At 47.6% G+C, this 21,216-nt stretch overlaps 1 protein-coding gene across 5 annotated transcripts in view; it reads right to left on the minus strand.

Moving 5' to 3' along the window:
- CLEC16A (C-type lectin domain containing 16A) overlaps positions 1 to 21,216 on the minus strand; it is a 231,624-nt gene that overhangs the window by 193,879 nt on the left and 16,529 nt on the right. For all 5 annotated transcript variants that reach the window (XM_043456684.1, XM_043456686.1, XM_043456683.1 and 2 more), the window contains exons 3-6: positions 18,675 to 18,808; positions 8,466 to 8,614; positions 4,984 to 5,089; positions 3,163 to 3,286 (exon numbers count right to left, since the gene is read on the minus strand). In XM_043456684.1, the coding sequence (XP_043312619.1) occupies positions 3,163 to 3,286; positions 4,984 to 5,089; positions 8,466 to 8,614; positions 18,675 to 18,808 (513 nt within the window). The remainder of the gene's footprint in view (positions 1 to 3,162; positions 3,287 to 4,983; positions 5,090 to 8,465; positions 8,615 to 18,674; positions 18,809 to 21,216) is intronic.

Here is a 21,216-nt window from a genome sequence, read left to right on the forward strand (position 1 = left end):
CTGGATTTAGAAAAGGCAGAAGAACCAAAGATCAAATTGCCAACATCTGTTGGATCATCAAAAAAGCAAGAGAGCTCCAGAAAAACATCTACTTCTGCTTTATTGACTACGCCAAAGCCTTTGTGTGGATCATAACAAACTTTGGAAAATTCTGAAAGAGATGGGAATACCAGACCACCTGACCTGCCTCTTGAGAAACCTGTATGCAGGTCAAGAAGGAACAGTTAGAACTGAACATGGAACAACAGACTGGTTCCAAATAGGAAAAGGAGTATGTCAAGGCTGTATACTGTCACCCTGCTTATTTAACTTATATGCAGAGTACATCATGAGAAATGCTGGGCTGGATGAAGCAGAAGCTGGAATCAAGATTGCCGGGAGAAATATCAATAACCTCAGATATGCAGATGACACTACCCTTATGGCAGAAAGTGAAAAAGAACTAAAGAGACTCTTAATGAAAGTGAAAGAGGAGAGTGGAAAAGTTGGCTTAAAGCTCAACATTCAGAAAACCAAGATCATGGCATCCGGTCCCATCACTTCATGGCAAATAGATGGTGAAACAGTGGGAACAGTGGCAGACTTTATTTTGGGGGGCTCCAAAATCACTGCAGATGGTGACTGCAGCCATGAAATTAAAAGATGTTTGCTCCTTGGAAGAAAAGCTATGACCAACCTAGACAGCACACTAAAAAGCAGAGACATTACTTTGCCAACAAAGATCCGTCTAGTCAAAGCTATGGTTTTTCCAGTAGTCATATATGGATGTGAGAGTTGGACTATAAAGAAAGCTGAGCACGGAAGAATTGATACTTTTGAACTGTGGTGTTGGAGAAGACTCTTCAGAGCCCCTTGGACAGCAAGGAGATCCAACCAGTCCATCCTAAAGGAAATCAGTCCTGAATATTCATTGGAAGGACTGATGCTTAGGCTGAAACTCCAATACTTTGGCCACCTGATATGAAGAATTGACTCCTTGGGAAAGACCCTGATGCTGGGAAAGATTGAGGGCAGGAGGAGAAGGGGACGACAGAGGATGAGATGGTTGGATGGCACTACCGACTCAATGGACATGAATTTGAACAAACTCTGGGAGATAGTGAAGGACAAGGAAGCCTGGCGTGCTGCAATCCATGGGGTCACAAAGAGTCATACACGACTGAGCAACTGAACACACGGATTTAGAAATCCAATAGAACTGATGAGCAGATAAAAAAAACATAGAAGCTCCTGGCCCTGCCTCCCCCACCCCTGCCCACTCTCCAGAGGAAGCAGTTTTCAACTCTTTTAGGGGTTTCTGTGGATAATTCCTCCCTCTATTTTGCAATCTGCAAGGCCCTCTATTTTGTGACTGAGCCATTTTAGATAGTACACAAGGACCTGCCTTGATGACAGAAATCTGTGTTCCCTCCGCCCCTCCCTACCCAGCAGTCATCAGCAACTGGTGTTGACATTATAACCAGTCACTGCAGTCACGTGGAGGACCAGGAGTACACTTTCTTCCTTGAATAACTTTCGGTTCTTTCTGGAGCTGTGTTTCATCAAGTCTCATATCCATGACTATTCATATCTATAATTCCTTTTTTTTTTTAATCGCTCAGTCATGTCCAACTCTCTGTGACTCCACGGACTATAACCCACCATGCTTCTCTGTCCATGGGATTTCCTAGGCAAGAATACCATAGTGGGTTGCCTACTCCAAGGGATCTTCCCAACCCAGGGATTGAACCTGAGTCTCTTGCATCTCCCGCATTGGCAAGTGAATTCTTTATGACTTAGCCACCTGTGAAGCCTCATCCATATCTATATGGGTCCTCATTCTCCCAACTGCTCTGTGATCCACAGAACCTTATTTCTTTGCCAATGTGGAAGCTAATATTTTCTCTCTCTCTAGCCCTCTGCAGCCCCAAGAGACCTCCTTCCTGAGTCCCTTTATCGTCCTGACCCCATCTAGGTGTACTTCTCACCAGATCTGTGCAAAGCCGTCACTCTGGGGCAGTGGTTCTCAACTGATACAATTTTCCCTTAAAGGAGACCTCTGTCTGGAGACAGTTTTGGTTTTCACAATTGGAAAGGGGCATTACTGGCGTCTAGAGGGTGGAGGCCAGGGGTGCTGCTAAACACCCTATGAAGCACAGGATGCCCCACCACAAAGAATTACCTAGTTCAAGAGATGAACAGGCAGAGTTTGAGAAATCCTGTTCTGAGACGTCTATTTATCACCATCTTAATTTTTTCTTAAACAGATTTACTGATATAGAATTCACACACCAAAATCTTTACCCAAAGTATACAATTTAATGGCTCAGATGGCAAAGAATCTACCTGCAATGCAGGAGACCTGGGCTTGATCCCTGGGTCGGGAAGACCCCCTGGAGCAGGAAATGGCAACCCACTCCAGTATTCTTGCCTGGAGAATCCCATGGACAGAGAAGCTTGGTGAGCTACAGTCCATGGGGTCTCAAAGAATCAGACATGACTGAGTGACTAATACATATTCACAGAGTTTTCCAACCATTATCACAATCAACCTTAGGACATTTTTATCCCCTCGCCTCAAAAAAGCCCAGGCAGTCATTTTCCATTTCCGCACCCCACCCCACACACCCCTCCTCCAACCCTAGGAAACCACTAATCTATTGCTTCTATGGATTTGCCTATTCTGGCCATTTCATATAAGTAGAATCATATAATATATGGCCCCTTGCATCCTTTCACTGAGCATAATGCTTTCAAGGTTCACCCAGGGTGTTGTATGTATTGATACTTTGGTCCTTTTTATTGCTGAATATTATTCCACTGCAAGCTGTGTCTCATCCATCCTGAGATGGATATTGTGCAGTGTTTATCCAATCACTGGTGGAAGGTCATCTTCATCTTTACACCAGCTGCCCAGCACCCCGTCTATGGGTGCACTCGATTCATTTACCCTGTTCCTCTCTGGGAGGTATCTGAGTGGTTTCCAACTTTCTATTGCTAAGAATAGTGGAAATCTGGGTGGAACCTTTCAGAGTATGGAAGTCCATAGTCTGCCTACGCACGGGGGCGGGGTGGGGGGTGGTGGTAAGTTTTATTCTAGTGTTTGGCTTTTTTCTCAATGAGAACAGAATTCTCCCCAAAGCATTCTGTCCACCTAACAGGCATCCTGGGGTAATCACTTACTCTTCATCTGTTTGTACACAGTTATCAAGCTCGATCACGTGGCTCCCAATGAACCAGACCAAATTGGAGAAGTAAGGGACAGCGGTTTTGTCTCTGATATAGTGCAGCATGGCCTGGTTATCCACTGAGAAGATTCACAAAAGAAGAGAAAAAAAAAGTCAAGCTACCAAAAATAACTTGAGGGGAGATTAAAAAAAAATGCAATGAAAAAGCCCTCTACTATAATCTGACTCTTTTCTGTCTTTCCTGGAAATACTTTAAAATGGTTGCCTTATTCAGAAAACTATGAAGGTAGTTATGTTATTTTTATAATTAACAAAATCAATGAATCAGGGTTAAACATTGATAGTGCATGAGGAAATCTTATCAGCAGTGCATTTAGCTAGACTACGATGAAAACTACACCATTCTCAAGCAAGTTTCTCGTATTTGCATGTAAGGGTAAGTCAAGAAAGCAGAAAACCAGAAGTTATTAACTTACATGACACTGGAATAAGGAACACGGGAATCGTCATTGAAGGAAAGGCAAAAAACAGACAACAGTTAACAGGGTTAGGAGCTGGGAGGGTGAGACAGTTGCTCAGAGGGGCAGAGAGCTAGGGCAGGAGGCATCTAAACAGAAAGACACAGGTTAGAAGAGAGCGGAGAGCAGGAGGCGGCAGGGCTGGGGCTCAGACCGGGTCATGAGTCCAGAGGCCTGTGGGCTGGCCGGTAACCGGTGAGCGAAGCCAGCAGGCCCAGTGGGTGAACGGAGGCGCACGGCCTGACCCCATAGCAGCAATTCTCGGGGCCGGTTCACCCCTGCCTTGCAGGACTGTGCGCCCGCAACAGCCACATCTACCTTCTCAAGTCAGAAATCCAGGCTGTGACTCCAGCTCTCTCATTTTAAATGTCGATGACTATGTATTTTTTCAAAAAAATATCTAAACCAACGAAAACCTGAGAGCTGGATTTGGCCCCCAGGTTATGACCCCCAGATGGTCCCCACTCTGAGCTCTTAGAAGGCTCTCCAGGCTAAGGCCATCCCAGAACCAGGCTGGAGTGAGTCCCCGAGCAGCGCCTAAACCCCCCTCCCAATTAGGGGTCATACCCAGTAATAACGTCTTAACTTGAGAAGGTCAAAGCATCTGGTCCCTGAGAAAACAGGGTCCTGGCTCCAGAGTGGGGACTCTACACGGGAAGTGACCTGGGCGTTGTTGGGCAGAGAGCCCAGCACACTCCAGGCCAGGAGATTCATGTCCAGCCAGCCTCTGTGCCCCTGGGGGCGAGAAGCCACAGAAGGGCTTTCTCCTGGGGGCAGTGATTTGGGCGTTCAGTACTTTTTGAGAGAGGGGAGGAATTTGTTGTTGGGCTTTGCAGCAGGTTGAGAATACAACATTGCCCCCTGCTGTTTGCAACAAGAAATGCGCTTGCGCGTTCTTTACAGATAACACGCCTCCTGGCGGTACTGAAGTATATTTTACAGGCCAAGGGGCAAATTCAAAGACTCGTTTGAGTTTCAAAGACAGCTGTGCCTTATCTAATTAACACATGTGCCCCTCTCAGGCCATCACGCCTTCCCTGTGTCGGCACTGTGGGAGACTTTCCCATGCAGAACTAAGTGTGCATGGACAAGGCGGAGGCATAGGAATTTATGTAAGGGGGTGGCTACATGGTCCATGATGACAACCTTTCATGAGACAGGTAACCCCAGCCATAATAAACCCAACCATAAATGAACTCCCTGACACCACCACAGAACTGTCTGTAGGCACTCAGGAGAGCAAGCACTAGCTGTCATGTTAGAAACCCAACAAGGCGCAAGCTCACAGGGGAACTTACCTTTGTAGACGTTTAAGGTTATGGTTCTTACAGCAATTCTGACCATGCTTTCAGGGTGGTTGAAAAATTTGATGGCTTCTGTGTACAGGGCGAAGTCATTAGTGTGCTAAAACACAACAAGTACCCAAAATGAGTCACACACCCATTGACAGGCCTGCCCCCACCCCGGATTTCTGAACCCTATCAGTGAAAGTTGCTCAGTCATGTCTGACTCTTTGTGATCCCATGGACTATACAGTCCATGGAATTTTCCAGGCCAGAATACTGAAGTGGGTAGCTTTTTGCTTCTCCAGGGGATCTTCAAAACCCAGGGATCAAACCCAGGTCTCCCGCATTGCAGGCGGATTCTTTACCAGCTGAGCCACCAGGGAAGCCCAAGAATACGGGAGTGGGTAGCTTATCCCTTCTCCAGGGGATCTTCCCAACCCAGGAATCGAACCGGGGTCTCCTGCATTGCAGGCGGATACTTGACCAGCTGAGCTACCAGGGAATCCTATCAGAGACGTCAGTAAAACACACACACAGCACCCACGTGAACCTTAAGCCAGTGGTTCACTCCCTACGGGGAACATGGAGAGGGGTGAGACAGTGAGACCATGGAAGAAACAGAAATGGGTCCAGCCAATGCCAGGCCTAGGTTCAGGATCTGTTCCACCACTCTTAGCTGTGTGATGCAGTATTTCTAAGTCTCCATTTCAACATCTGTAAAATTCCCACTTCGTGGTTGCTAATATTAAATGAGATTATTTCAGGTGCAGTGCCTGATACCGAAGGAGCACTCGATGATAATTCCAGATGTTGTTATTAGATTCTGCTTCAACAAGCAGCATTTCAAAAGGCAAAGTGCAAAGTCTGACTACATTTAGAACATCTTTTAGCTAATATATAGGCTTCCCTAGTAGCTCAGTTGGTAAAGAATCTGCCTGCAATGCAGGAGACCCAGGTTCAATCCCTGGGTTGGGAAAATCCCCTGGAGAAGGGACTGGCAACTCACTCCAGTACTCATGCCTGAAGAATGCCATGGACAGAGGACCTGGCAAGCTATAGGCTATGGAATCGCAGAGAGTCAGACATGACTGTGCTTTCCTTTCCTTTTGCTAACATATATCTCCATTTGCAAACACTACAAGTGTAAACATTACCGTGGAAGAGGAGGGCCTTGGGAATCTTCTGCCATTAAAAAGGGGTTATCAGAACAGATCAAAACCAGAGAACAGATCAAAACCGTTCAGAAGCAGAGAAGTGGAGCCTTAAGGAAAAGCGCGCAGGACCCGGGAGCATGAAATGACATGCTCTGCTGCCCTCTTCTGGCCAGTGTTTCGCATGGCGCCCGATGAGACTGGAGGACACCCCCAGGCAGGGAAGCCGGAACCAGCTTCAGTGAGGTGACACCTGTCTAATGAGGGCAACGCGACTTTGAGCACTAGACACAGGTGTGCACCTAACAGGTGGCAGCTACGGCACGAGCCCACAGAAACGGAAACCAAGTCCACCTAAAAGATCAGGCTCCTGTGACTCCTCTGGGATCAGCTGGATATGCTTCCAGGAGCATCACCACGGCCCCAGAATCCCTGCGTCCTGCCCTCCCCGCCCACCCCCCCACCAGCAGATGCACAGCTCAGCTGCACATGAGCTGGGGAAGAACCTGGCCCCCTCTCCGGTCTGAACTTTGCAGGTGGGTTTCCTTCTGCCCAGGATGCAAACAGCACCCCTTGGTCTCTGGACACAGTCAGTGAGCACCTACTGTGTACCAGGCACCGGGCCACACAACGTCAATCTTCTAAACCATCCCACACCTTGTGGCTGGCAGCTAGTATTCCTTCCCTTTGTAAAAGGGAAGAGCGGCCTTCCCTTGTAAAAGAAATGGACCGTGTGGTGGTTGAGTTTTAACGAAAGCGTTTTCAGGAACGATATGTGAGCAAGAGGCCAGTTTTTGCTCACTACAAATCTAGACAAAACAAATCAAAGCGCAGGAGGCTGTTGCCACATCCTACGAAGACAGCTGGGTGGATTTTGCCCAAACTCAGAGGAAATGTCTGAGACCATGGTCTGACTTCAAGTACAGGTTGTGCAGCATATGTGACCACCGATCAGAGGACACCTGCTGGACAAACAGCACGTGGCTGTGTGGCAGCTGGCCCCCAACATGGCCCAGCGACCCTCACCTCCGAGAGTCACACCCTGTGCCTCCTTCCACGCTGAGTCAGGGCTGGCTTGGGCAGCCTAAAGAAGACAATGGAAGACGGTGTGTGGCTTCTGAGGCCCTGTCAGGAAAGGCGTTACAGCTTGCCTTGGTGTCTTGGGATCATTTATTCTATGGGACGCCAACTGCCACGCCAGGACGACGCCCGAGCAACCCCCTAGAAGGGACTGTGTAACTGAGGCCTCCCAGCAACAGCCAGCGCTGAATGGTCAGCCATGGGGATGAGCCATCCTGGAAGCAGATCCCCCAACCCTAATCCAGCCTTCGGATGACTGCAGCCTTGTGAGAGACTGAGCCAGAACTGCCCTGCCAGGCCATTCCCCAACACCAGACACAGTGAGAGAAATGTGACAGAATTCTGACCAGCAAGACGGGAAAAGAAGTCTGCTGGAGGCTTCTGGGAAAGAAGTTTTGGGGAAAGTTAGAAGGGGGCACAAGAAAGGACGTGATCTCATCGGGCTTTTCAGCAGTGGCAGTGAGTGTGTGGTGTCTGGACTTCTGCAGCCATCCTGAGACCATGAGGGGTTTGAGCCTAGAGACAGATGCCAGCTCTGCAGAGCAGGACGATGGAAAAGTCTGGGTCGCTCACAAAGTGATCGAGCCACAGGATGAGCCAGTCCCAGGAGGGCCAGAATCTGTACTTTCTGGAATGTGAGATTTATTGACCTGATCGCTCAAGCTCTTCTTAACTGTAAGAACAATGGCAACTCATTTATTTAAATTGTTAGTAATTCTCCCAAAGAATATCAGGGATTTTAGTGTATAAAGCACAACAAGGGCTACAGTTTTAGGGAGTCAGGTACGTACTAGGTGCTTTGAAGACATCATCTCATTTAATTCAACCCCTGGAAAACCCTTCAAGGTAGAAACTATCATCACCATTTCTCAGATGAAGAAAGTGAGGCTCAGAGGACTAAGACTCCTTTAAGGTCACATAACAGGGAGGTGGCAAAGTTGGGTTTGACTGGAGTCGTCACTGTTTCGCCAACAGAGGAACACAACCCCAGGTTAGTTTCTGGGCACTTCTCCCTACCAAGAGTATCATGCTCTCAGGTAGCACAAATTGAATTTTACATTAAAAACAGAAAAGGTAACTTGTTCCATTAAAAAAGCAAAAAAACAAAACCCTGCCAAGGTCAAACAGTGTTGCTATGAAATAGTGAATCAGGAAACGGTGAATGCATATGTGCTTTGTAAACAGACACAAGGTCACCTGAACCAAAGGCACTGCTTGAACTGGCTAGCTTCCAACCAAACATGCCTCTGTGCAGCTACTTACCTCATTGTAAAAGAAATGGACCGTGTGGTTGTTGAGTTTTAACGAAAGTGTTTTCAGGAATGATATGTAATATGCCATAATCTCCTCATCAGAAAAGTCGAACTTGTGGACAATGATAGAATTTACATAGTTATTAGAGAGCAAATAATCTAGAGGGAGAAAAAAAAAGAAAAAAACAACAGGTTAATTAATTCATGCCGGAGGAAAGACAAGCAGAGAAAGTCCAGGAATGAGCAGATGACCATGTGAAGGGACTTGAACCAGTCAGGCTGACAGGGAGCAGCTTAACCTTTAACCAGCACAGAAATCAGCCACCATGCGTAGTCACTACAAAGTTCAAGAGCGAGGCCCCAGAAAGCCCAGGACACGGCTGCCTCCCACACCAGACACAAGAATGCTCGAGCATTTTCCTCCGTTGCTAGCAAAGTTCAGTGAGAGGGCCGGTGGTGGGGCAGACCAGGTGCTATGTGGGCAGTTTCACAAACCACCCACAGATGAGGGTCAGCTGCACCGTGTCTTATGAAAGATGGCCCCATTTCGCCATCAGAAGTCACACTGTCACCCTTGAGTGCCACAGCGGGCTCCGCATGGCTTTTCCCTTCCTACAGGGGCAACACGATTTCATAGAGGCCCTTGGAGGCTGAACCTCCACGACCCGGCCAGCACCAGGCAGACTGCTTTGCATCATCATTCAGTGAACCTGCAGAGTAGGCCTTGTTTGCCCTGTTTTGCAGGTGAGTAAAAACACTAAGGTTAATTAATCTGCCTGAGGACGGACAGACAGTTAAGTCAGGAATGGAATTCAAACTTCAGTTCACTGTCCTGTGTTAATACCACGCCCTCATGGGGGCCACGGGCTTCCCTGGTAGCTCAGCTGGTAAAGTATCCGCCTACAATGCAGGAGACCCCAGTTCGATTCCTGGGTCTGGAAGATCCACTAGAAAAGGGATAGGCTACCCACTCCTATATTCTTGGGCTTCCCTGGTGGTTCAGTTGGTAAAGAATCTGCCCGCAACGCGGGAAATCTGGGTTCGATGCCTGGGATGGGAAGATCCCCTGGAGAAGCGAAAGGTTACCCACTCCAGTATTCAGGCCTGGAGAATTCCAAGGACTGTATAGTCCATGGGGTTGCGAAGAGTCGGACACGACTGAGCGACCTGCATTTCACGTTGGGGCCAAGGAGGAAAACTGGATAACGAGGCCCTGGGGCACTGGATCCACAGGGGAGCGGCCATCCTGCTAAGCTCCCAGGCCCTGCTTGGAGAGAGCTTCCCGTGGTGAGAGCTTCCAGCTGTACAAAGGAAGCTAGAAAATACAGATCTTAATGCTGTCACTTTTGAAGCTGAATGTCAGCCACTAGATCTACTAGTTTTGGAAGCTGTGCTTGCCAGCAAAAACAGTCTACAAACTCCTGCCACTCATGGGCCTGCACTCTGCAGTCTCGGCCTTGGGCCCTGGCCAAACAAGTTGTCCTCTGAGTCCTCACCAGCCACCCTGCGAAGCCAGCGCTGCCATGCCCACCGTCTGCTCTTCCATTCTGGCTGCCTCCCCACAGATGGGTAAAGGCTGGGCATGACCCACACCAGCATACGGGCAGACTCAGCGAGGCGGGAGAGCGGGCCGGCGCCTCTCTACTTCTGGCTGTGGGACCAGCAATATGGCCTCCCTGGAGCTTATCAAGACTTGCGGGGTCTTGGGCCCCGGCCCTGCCCACCTACTCAGATCTCTGGGTGGGCGCAGCGCTCTGTGTGTTAAGAAGGCCCGCTGGGCTTCCCCGTCATGCTCACATCTCAGAAGCACTGGCTTCAAAGGTAAACTTGGACCCACACTGCCTCAGCGGCTTCCCAGCTGGGTGACCTTGGGCCGGATGCTTACGCTCCTCACTCCCCAGCTCTCCCATCTGCAAACAGGAATTAACGGGACCTTCCTCACGTGAGGAAGCAGGTAAAACAGGAAAAGCTCTGCGGACACTGAGGAGCCCTCTATCGCATGAGCTACCACACTTCACCTCCGTACTGGGACTTGGAGACCCCGAACCTCCACCCCCAGTCCACCCGTCGCCATGACTGCTGTTCTTGGGGGAAACAGAAAAAAACAGAAAGCTGTTTGCTGCCAAAGAGGTACCTAACTTAGGCCACTCAGAGAATTACTGAAAAGGTTGGAACTACCAAATACACCAAGAAGAGTCATCCAGGGGCACGGGACGAGAGGGGCCGCAGGGAGGGCACGCTGCCAGGGTCGCCTCAGGACGGTCTCCGAGGCGCTGCAGGTAGGACATCAAGTCTGTCGCTTTCAAAATCTCAATTACAACAATTCTTGAGGTAAGTCTCACGGCTCACTCTAACAGAACAGGCAGTGGGGTCCTAAGAATTTTAACACATTTCAAAATGAGGAAAATCCCATGGACAGATGAGTCTGGCTGTGCTACAGTCCATAGCGTCAGAGTCAGACATGACTGAAGCAACTTAAGCACAAAAATGAGGTTGTACACAATCATACAAAATCTGTGCGTACTAAGTCACTTCAGTCGTGTCCGACTCTTTGTGACCCCATGGACTGTAACCTGCCAAGGTCTTCTGTCCATAGGATTCTCCAGGCAAGAGCATGAAAGTGGGTTGCCGTGCGCTCCTCCAGGGGATCTTCCCAACCCAGGGATCGAACCCATATTTCCTGCACCTCCTGCATTGACAAGCGGATTCTTTACCACTAGTGCCACCTGGGAAGCCCAAAATCTATAGGATGCAACAAAAGCAGTCCTAAGAAGGCAGTTCAAAGTGATACAAGTGAAAGTCAAAGTCAAAGTCACTCAGTCCTGTCCGACTCTGCGACTCTAGGCCAGAATACTGGAGTGGGTAGCCATTCCCTTCTCCAGGGGATCTTCCCAAACCAGGTCTCCTGCACTGCAGGTGGATTCTTTACCAGCTGAGCCACAAAGGAAGCCCATATGGGCCTTCCTCAAAAAAGGAAAATCTCAAGAAAGACAACCTAACCTACCACCTAAAAGAAATAGAAAAAGAACAAACAAAACCTAAAGTCAGCAGGAGGAAGGAAATAGTAAAAATCAGAGAGGAAATAAATAAAGAAAACAATTTAAAAAATCAATAAGACCAAGAGCTAGTGTTTTGAAAGGATAAACAAAATCAACAAACCTGTGGCCAGGCTCCCCAAGAAAAAACAGAGAACCCAAATAAACAAAATAAGAAACAAAAAAAGAGAAATAACAACTGATACTGCAGAAACACAAAAAGCAAAAAAATCACAAGCATATACTCTAAAGGGTCATATGCCAACAAAGTGGACAACCTAGAAGACATGGACAAGTTTCTAGAAACTTGTCCATACAGCCCTCCACAACTGAATCAAAAAGAAATAGACTAATCACTAGAAGGGAAACAGAATCTGTAATTCAAAAAAAGAAAAAACTCCCTTCAAACAAAAGTCTAGGACCAGAACCAGATGGCTTCACTGGGGAATTCTACCAAACATAAAAGAACTTGCAGTGATCCTTCTGAAACTCTTTCAGGACTTCCCTGGTGGTCCAGTGGGTAAGAACCTGCCTGCCAATGCAGGCCACACCAGTTTGATCCCTGCTTTGGCAAGATTCCACATGCCACAGGGCAACTGAGCCCATGCGTCACAGCTACTGAAGCCTGCGTGCCCTAGAGCCTCTGCAGCAAGAGAGACCAACGCAGTGAGAAGCCTGTGCACCACAATTAGTGAAAGCCCGAGCATAGCAACCAAGACCCAGCACAGCCAAAAGTAAATAAGTTAATTAATTTTTAAAAACTCAACTCTTCCAAAAGACTGTAGAGGAGGGAACACTCCCAAATTCCTTCTATGAGCCACCAAGACCCTGATACCAAAACCAGACAAAGATACTACTAAAAAGGAAAATTACAGGCCAGTCTCTTTGATGAATACAGAGGCAAAAATTTTGAACAAAATATTAGCAAACCACATCCAACAACAGATAAAAAAGATCACACACTGTGATCAAGTTGGATTCACCCTAGGGTCACAAGGATGGTTCAACAACGCAAATCAATTAGTGTGATATACCACATCAACAAAAGGAAAGACAAAAGTCACATGATCATCTCAACAGATATGGAAAAAGCATTTGATAAAATTCAACATTCCTTCATGATAAAAATTTTCACCAAAGTGGGTCTAGAGGGAACATATCTCAACATAATAAAAGTCATTTATGACAAACCCACAGCCAACATGATACTCAATGATGAAAAGCTGAAAGCCTTCCCATTAAATTATGTAACAAGACAATGATGCCCACTCTTACCACTTTTATTCAACATAGTATTGGAAGTCTTAGACATAAAAATCAGACAAGAAAAAGAAATAAAAGGCATCCAAATTGGAAGGTGGAAGGGCATAAGTAAAATTGTCATTACATGCAGATGACAAGATACTCTATATAGAAAACCCTAAAGGTGGTACCAGTGGGAAAGAATTCACCTACCAATGCAGGAGACACAAGAGATGTGGGTTCAATCCCTGAGTTGAGACGATCCCTTGGAGTAGGAAATGGCAACCCACTCCAGTATTCCTGCCTAGAAAATTCCATGGACAGAGGAACCTGAAGGCCTACAGTCCATGGGGTTGCAAAGGGTCGGACATGACTAAGCACATATGCACACAAAGATTTCACAAAAAAACTATTAGAACTGATAAATGAACTTAGGAAAGTAGCAGGATATAAGATTAACATACAGAAATCTGTCACATTTCTTTACACTAACAATGAAATATCAGAAAGTTAGAGAGAGGAAAAAAAGACAATCCCTTTTAAAATCATGTCAAAAAAAAAAAAAACCCTAGGAATAAACCTGATCAAGGAGGTGAAAGATACACACTGAAAAGTAAAAAATACCAAGAAAGGAAACTGAAGATGCTCTGAGGAGATGGAAAGACACCCCAAGCGCCTGGATTGGAAGACTTAACATAGTTAAAATGGCCATACTACCCAAAGCAATCTATAGATTTAATGTGATCCCTAGCAAATTACCCATGATGTCTTTCACAGAAGTAGAAAAAATAATCCTAAAATTTATATGGAACCATAAAAGACCCAGAACTGCCACAGCACTCTTGAGGAAAAAGAACAAAGCTAGAGGCATAACCCTCCCAGATTTCCGACAATACTACAAAGTCACAGTCATCAAAACAGTGTGGTATTGGCACAAAAACAGACAGATTTATGGGCCAGAATAGAGATCCCAGAAGTAAACTTTCACACCTACAATTGACTAACCTTCAACAAAGGCAGCAAGAATATACAATGACAAAAAGGCAGTCTCTTCAGCAAGCAGTGTTTCAAAGCGAGAGCGCCATATGTAACTAAATGAAGGGAGAACATACCCTCTTACCAAACACAAAAATAAATTCAAAAATGACTTAAAGACTTAAATTCACGACACCATAACACTCCTAGAAGAGAACATAAGCAAAACATTCTCTGACATAAATTGTACCAATGTTTTCTTGGTCAGTCTCCCAAAGCAATAGAAATAAAAACAAAAATAAACAAATGGGACCCAATCAAATCTATAAGCTTTTACATAGCAAAAGAATCCATAAACAAAATGAAAAGATACAGAATGGGAGAAAATATTTGCAAATGATGTGACCAACAAGGGCTTAATTTCCAAAATATATAAACAGTTCACACAGCTCAATATCAACAAAAATAAACAACCCAATCAAAAAACGTGGAGAGAAGACCTGAACAGACATCTCTCCAAAGAAGACGTACAGATGGCCGACAGTCACAAAAAAAAGATGCTCAACATCACTAATGATTAGAGAAATGAAAATCAAAACTACAATGAGTTGATCACATCATTCTGCTCAGAGGTGATATCATATCACCTCATTCTGGTCAGAATGGCAATCACCAAAAAGTCTACAAATAATAAATGCTGGAGAGGGTGTGGAGAAAAGGGAACCATCCTGTACTGTCGGTGGGAATGCACACTGGCGCCGCCACGACGGAGGTGCCTTAACAAACTAAAAACAGGACTAGAATACTACCCATCAATTCCACTCCTGGTCACATATCCAGAAAAGATGACAACTCTGGCTTGAAAAGACACACGTACCCGTGTTCATAGCAGTACTATTTACAATAGCCAAGACATGGAAGAAATCCAGGTGTTCATCAATAGATGAATGGATAAAGATAATGTCTCACACTCACACACACACACAGAGGGATATTAGCCACAAAAAGAATGAAATACTACCATTCACAGCAACAAGAATGGACCTAGAGATTTTCATACCAAGTGAAGTAAGTCAGACAAACTGTGATGTCACTTTTATGTGGACTCTTAAAAAAAATGATACAAAGGAACTTATTTACAAAATAGAAACAAACTCACAGATAACAAACTTTTGGTTGCCAAAGCGTAAAAGCAGGGCAGGGATAAATTTGGAATTTGAGATTAATAGATATACACTACTATATATACTTACTTATTTTATACTATATACAATATTTTATACTATGTATAATATTTTATACTATATACAGAGATATATTTTACACTATATATATTGTGCTAAGTCGCTTCGGTCGTGTCTGACACTTTGTGACCCTATGGACTGTAGACCTCCAGGCTCCTCTGTCCGTGGGATTCTCCAGGCAAGAATACTGGAGTGGGTTGCCATGCCCTCCTTCAGGGGATCTTCCCAACCCAGGGATCGGACCCAGGTCTCCCGCACTGCAGGCAGATTCTTTACTGTCTGCCACCAGGGTTGCCTATAATATACTAATATTACTACATATAAAATAAATAACAAAGACCTACTGTATAGCACAGGGAACTATCTTCAATATCTTATTAAAAAATGAGGTTACATATATCACAAATCTAAGTGTATAGCTTGATATATGTGGCAATGCATAGGAGTTTTAAGTACTCGTACTTACGTGTGTATATATTTATTTGTGTGTGTACATATATATGTGTATATAAAGGTACACATACACACACACCTCACACCTCTTAGGTGTCCAGCGTGATGAATTTTTGCAAATAAATGCACCAGGTAAGCACCACCCTGATCAGACAGTGTGCTTCTAGCTCCCGAAAGACACTCATAGCCCTGCTCCATCCGTCCCCTCTCCCCAGGACAGAACCTCAGCCTAACTCCCCGCCCCGCAGACTCGTTCTGCCTGCTCCTGAACTCTGTGTAGTGACTCACACGGGAAGCCCCCACCTGGCGTGTGGCTTCTCACTCATCACCACGGCCCAGTTATCCATGTCGCTTCCTTTGTCTCCTTGTGGCTATACAGAATCCTGTTCTAGGAACAGGCCACGACCTTCCCACCCAGAATCCACACTTGCAACAAGCAGCCAGGTGGGGCTGCTTCGCTCTACTGTGTCTGGCCTGCTGCGGTTGGCGGAGGGGGACGAATGGGCCGCAGGAGAAGGAATGTCGGCCCTGCTGGGACTGCTGAGTGGTTCCCGGGCCACCAGAGACATAGACGCCTGTGCTGGCTGCTGGGGGTGAGCAGCCTGCGGCCTCCTGGCTGCACCCCGAGCTGGAAGAGCCCTGCGCTCCCATGCATCCCCCGAGGGACTTTTCCGGGCCTCCAGACCGGACTCTGTGGGTGGCGGGGCCACGGTGGGGGCGGTGCAGGCGCCTCTATTATTCGACTGGGATTTTTCTACTACGCCCTCGCCGCGTGGCCGGCTTTCTGTGGTATCCTTTTATAATAAACCCAGGAGTCTCTAAGTAATCTCAGGCTCTCGGGCCTGACGTCACTTAGGTCACCAAACCCTACAGGCAACAGGTGCACTCGTGAAGTGCCTGCTCGTAATAATGAAAGCCCGGGAACCACCTAGATGCCCGCAGTCACGTTAAGTAAGCTATGGCCCAGAAAGAGGCGGCTCTTGAACCAAACAACGCTGGGATGCATGAATGGACAACATGAAAATCTAAGATACACTAGTTAAGTTCAGGAAAAAAAAAGAAAGCAGATGGCAAAACAGTAGGTGTTAACACTGAACTGTTAGGGTGAGATTCTCCAGAACTTCTGCTTTCTATAGCTTTTTCATTTAACTTTTTGTTGTTGTTTTACAATGGAGACATTTTCTTCCTATAATCAGAAAATTAAAAGCAAAAGGCACCCATCCTTCTCACCCCCATACATCCAAGTTCTATAAAAACAGAGTACTTTTTACTGCCTTGGCAGGGCTTATGAAAGTGCTCTGGTGAATTCCCTGCAGGCCAGCAACATCTGCCTGGGTTTTCTTACAGCACAATATCCTCTTTAGCCCTGAGGCAAGAGAGGCCCTGTGATCCAGAAAGCCCAGCATTTTCTATTGCCCCCAACCCCCTCTTCAATCCCGTAGCCCTGAGGTCAGCTGGGTTACCAGAGAACCGCCACATGAGGGAACACTGGGTTTAAGGATAAAGCCAGCTTTAACTGGAAACTTCCACCTGCCAGACCCACTCTACGCTGTGCACACCCGCTCTCACACTTGTCCTCAAGCCACTCCAGTCTCCGGGTTCTCAGATTCTCTCCACTTCAGAGAGGCAGAAACTGCCGCTTGGCGAGTCAGCGCCCTGGAATATGCATGGGGCGTATGTTGGCAGTACCAGGCCTGGGACTTGCTTGGCTCTCAGTCCATGAATTGCAATACGGAGCTGGGCCTTCCCCTCTCGGAGTTTTCAGAAACTGCCCGCAATTCACATCCAGCATAACCAAAGCTGTTAACAGGGAAACCACTCAGGGAGAGTGAGTCAAATCACATTTGCCAGTTCACAGACGGGGGAAGCCTCAGGCGTCTCCTGGGACAGCAATGCCATCTAGTGGCCATTTTCGGGGACAGCAGCACCATCCAGTGGCCGCGTCCCAGGACAGCAGCGCCATCTAGTGGCCGTCAGCCAGCAGCTCTTTCCTCCCCTGCCTCCTCCCTCCTCAGGGGAAACGCATTTCTCACCCCTGTTTTGGGGGCCAAGAGCCCGCCTGTGACACAGGCATCCCATCACCTGTTTTCTCTTCCCTGCTTCCAGCAGGCAGGCCCTGAGGCTTGGTGCGGTCATCTTGGAATAAAAAAGCTTTTGATCAAGCACAGAGGATTAGGAGCTAAACCAGGGTTTCGCACCCTGGGCACTGTTGACATTTTGGGCTAACTATTCCTTTATTGTGGGGAATAGTGGGGGGCTGTCCTGCATGTTGTAGGATTTTAACAGCATCACTGACCTCTGCCCAGAGACCAGTAGCACAGCCTCCCCCACCAAGAATGTCTCCAGACACTGACAAATGTTCATTGGGAGCACAGTCACCCCCAGCTAATGACCACTGAGTTAATTTGCCTGGGCTGAAACCCCTTCTGGATTCCGGCCTTGCTAGAGCTGTGACCTGGGGCCAGTGACTCAGACTCTCTGAGTATTAAATCAGGGCACTGACAGCACCCGCCTCGCAGGGTGGCTGTTTCAGACGAGCCTGGGGCTCAGCAAGCGCCGGGGAGAGGCTCCGAGTCACACCCCGCCCCCCCCATGCCCGGGGCCAAAGCCACGCCCTCGGCCACGTTCTTCCTCATCCTGCTGCTTCCAGCGCTTATTCTGTTGGCTGTTAGCGACCCAAGCTCTTTAATAACGGGTTATAAAGAAGACATGCAAATACCCCCGGAACCACCCAGCAGAGGGGAGCCCTCTCTTAGCCCTACCATGCAGGGATTAAAAATGGCACTAGGGACTGAACTGTGTGCCCCCAAAACTCATGTGCTGAAACCCTAACCCCCAAAGGGACTGTATCTGGAAACGGAGGACTTCAGGAGGTAATTAAAGGTCACATGAGGTCAGAGGGTGGGGCCCTGATCCAAGAAGACTGGTGTCTTTACAAAAAGGGAGAGACATCAGGATTCTCTCTCCACGTGCACAGAGGAACGAACATGTGAGGACACAAAGAGAAAGAGGCCCTCGGCAACCCAGGAAGACAGGCCTCACCAGAAACCAGCCCTGACGCCACCAAGATCTTGGACTGCCAGCCGCGGGCACTGTGAGAAAATGCATTTCTGTCGTCTAAGCCGCCCAGCCTGGGGCATGCGCTCAGGCAGCCCAGGCATACCAAGACACATGGTGGGCACAGACATTCACAAAGCAACACGAAAACCACAGCACGCGATGTGCGGCGACACCCAGCGGCGTGGAGGCCAGGGTCAGGACCGCCCTTACAGAGCGAGGTCTCGTGACTGATGTTCTCGAAGAGGATGTTCAGGGTCTGCAGCAGCTGGACGCACACGTAGCGGCCCGACTTCTGGCGCAGAATGTTCAGGAAGAAAACGAACATGTTCTTCTCCAGGAAGAAGCTGGGGGGAGAAGGGGACAGGGTCAGTGGCCTTCCACACGTGGAGATGCACATCATCCTCCAGCTGCACACCCAGCACACGTGTGTGCAACCCCACAGAGGCATCTGCGGAGCGGCCTGGTCACATCACTCGTGTGGGCTTGGCTTCCCAGACACCCAGTTTCCACGCCGCCGTCTTCCATTCAGAGAAACGCAACCTTTCAGACTCTCCTCCCGGAATGTGAGAACAGTGCTGACTCTGGGAAGTGGTGGACGTCCAGATCTCGGATAGAGGGGGAAAGGTCTTTCCCAACTAAATGATGACACAGTGATCTATCTACGCTTCTAAAACCAACAAGCAGCTGTTTTCCATCCATATTTTATAAGCTTAGTTGTTCCCCCTAAGTCTCCTTCCTTAGGTTTCATAGCTCTGACTGCTCCCCAGCAACCTAGGAACCAGAGTAATTCCCCGCAAAGGGGCACGAGGATGCTGAACAGTTAAAGAGTTTGGCTGGTTTCTCGATTGGCAAGCTGGTCATTTCCACATCTAGGGAATGAGAACTGCAAGAAAAGAGAAAGTGCTGATGCGGTCACGGGACACCAGCCCGTCCCCAGGCCTTTCTTGTCCTGGACAGAATGTCTGTCTGCATGCAGGCTGGGGGCACTGACTTTGGGGGGCACACAATGGCTCTTTTAGTCTTGAAATGGAGACCCCCTAATGCCTTTCTTTAAAGGAAGAAAATGTTTCTAGTTATGTTCTCCATATTCAAGCTAAGGGGCTTCCTGGTGCCTCACTGGTAAAGAATCTTCTTGTCAATGCAGGAGACGCAGGTTCGATCCTGGGGTCAGGAAGATCCCCTGGAGAAGGGAATGGCTACCCACTCCAATATGCCTGCCTGGAAAATCCCATGGACAGATGGGCCTGGTGGGCTACAATCCATGGGGTTACAAAGAGTCAGGCCTGACTTAGCGACTAAACAACAATTCAAGCTGAGACCAGGTCACCTCTCATCTAGGATGCTCAGGACAAGTCCTAGCCATCTCGTGGGTCTGTTGCTGACTCAGTTGGGGGGTCTCTCTCTTCCCTCTCCTGTCAGCTCCCTGCTGGCAGGACCATGGGCCTGGTACTTGCTCGGTCCTGCAGACCTTCTGTCTGAAAGGGTAAATGAATAAATAAATCTGACCTTAAAGGGACCCCTAAATTCTTTTCCAGCTCTAACTCTGGGAGTCTGTGTGCCAACAAATGTCATCCACAATGACCCCCAGAATATTTCTACCACTTGACCAATCGTGTCTTCCTCTGCTTCAGGTTGTATAAAGCAGTGACTGCCAAGTGTCACCCAGTAAGGTCACTGTGGCCCAAGGACCAGCTTGGGAACTTGTCAACATGTCTGTACCTAGATCTAGTCCAGGGGTAGATTGAATATGTCTAGTGTGAAATTTGGGTGCCTGGATTTTTACAACCCCCTAGGGGAGTGAGGGGATCCTTGGGAAAATGGCTAATTCTAGGGCTGGGGCAGGGAACATGCCAGATGAGCCTGGAGCACCACAGGGGACCAGAGAGTAAGGAAGTGCTCCAAATCCAAAAGGACGGGGCTGTGTCACAGGGACACAGGAAGCGACCCGAAAGAGCTCCCAATGCTCAAAGCTGGAACAACACCAGCAGAAAATAAATCCCAGAGCCCTGGATTATCATCCAGAGTACAAAATGAACACCCACAAGTCCATGTTGATATACCTGCACCTTGCAGATGCTGTCTTTTTACAATTGAAACCTTGTGTTAAGCAAGTGTGTTGGCGCCATTTTCCCAACAGCTTTATTTTTTAATTGAGGTAGGCATGCTGATTTTGCAGACACAAGGCTACTGCACCCTTGACAGACTACAGAACAGTGTGAACATAACTTATATGCACTGGGACTAGTAAAAAATTCACATGACTTGCTTTACTGCAATATTGACCTTATTGAGGTGCCCTGGAACCAAACCTGCAAAATCTTCAAGAGATGTATATAAATAAATGACTGTACAGATTAATAAATGAGGAGAAGAGACAAATGTTCTATGCAGAAGAATTTCAAATATTGTCTGTAGATTCACCCTCCTTCAAGAAGGTGGAGCTTAATTCCCACACCCCCATGAAGCTGGACTCACTTGTGGAGATAGGTGAGGAGGAAAGAGTAACCTTAGGGTAGAAAACCCTGGCAGATACCAGCTGGGCCAAGTCATCAGGCTAACCCACCAGGGATCACGTGGCTGTCAGGAACAATGACATCCCGGGAGGGGAAGGGCACTTCCCCAGGAAGCACTTGTCCCCCAAACTTCCAGGCTAATCAGGAGAGAAACAGCAAAGAAACCCAGACTGGGGGACATTCCACAAGACAGCTGGCCAGTCCTCAAGACCATCAAGGTCATATAAAGCAAGAGAAAG

The sequence above is a fragment of the Cervus canadensis genome, chromosome 32 (genome assembly GCF_019320065.1).
Source record: "Cervus canadensis isolate Bull #8, Minnesota chromosome 32, ASM1932006v1, whole genome shotgun sequence".
NCBI lineage: Eukaryota > Metazoa > Chordata > Mammalia > Artiodactyla > Cervidae > Cervus > Cervus canadensis.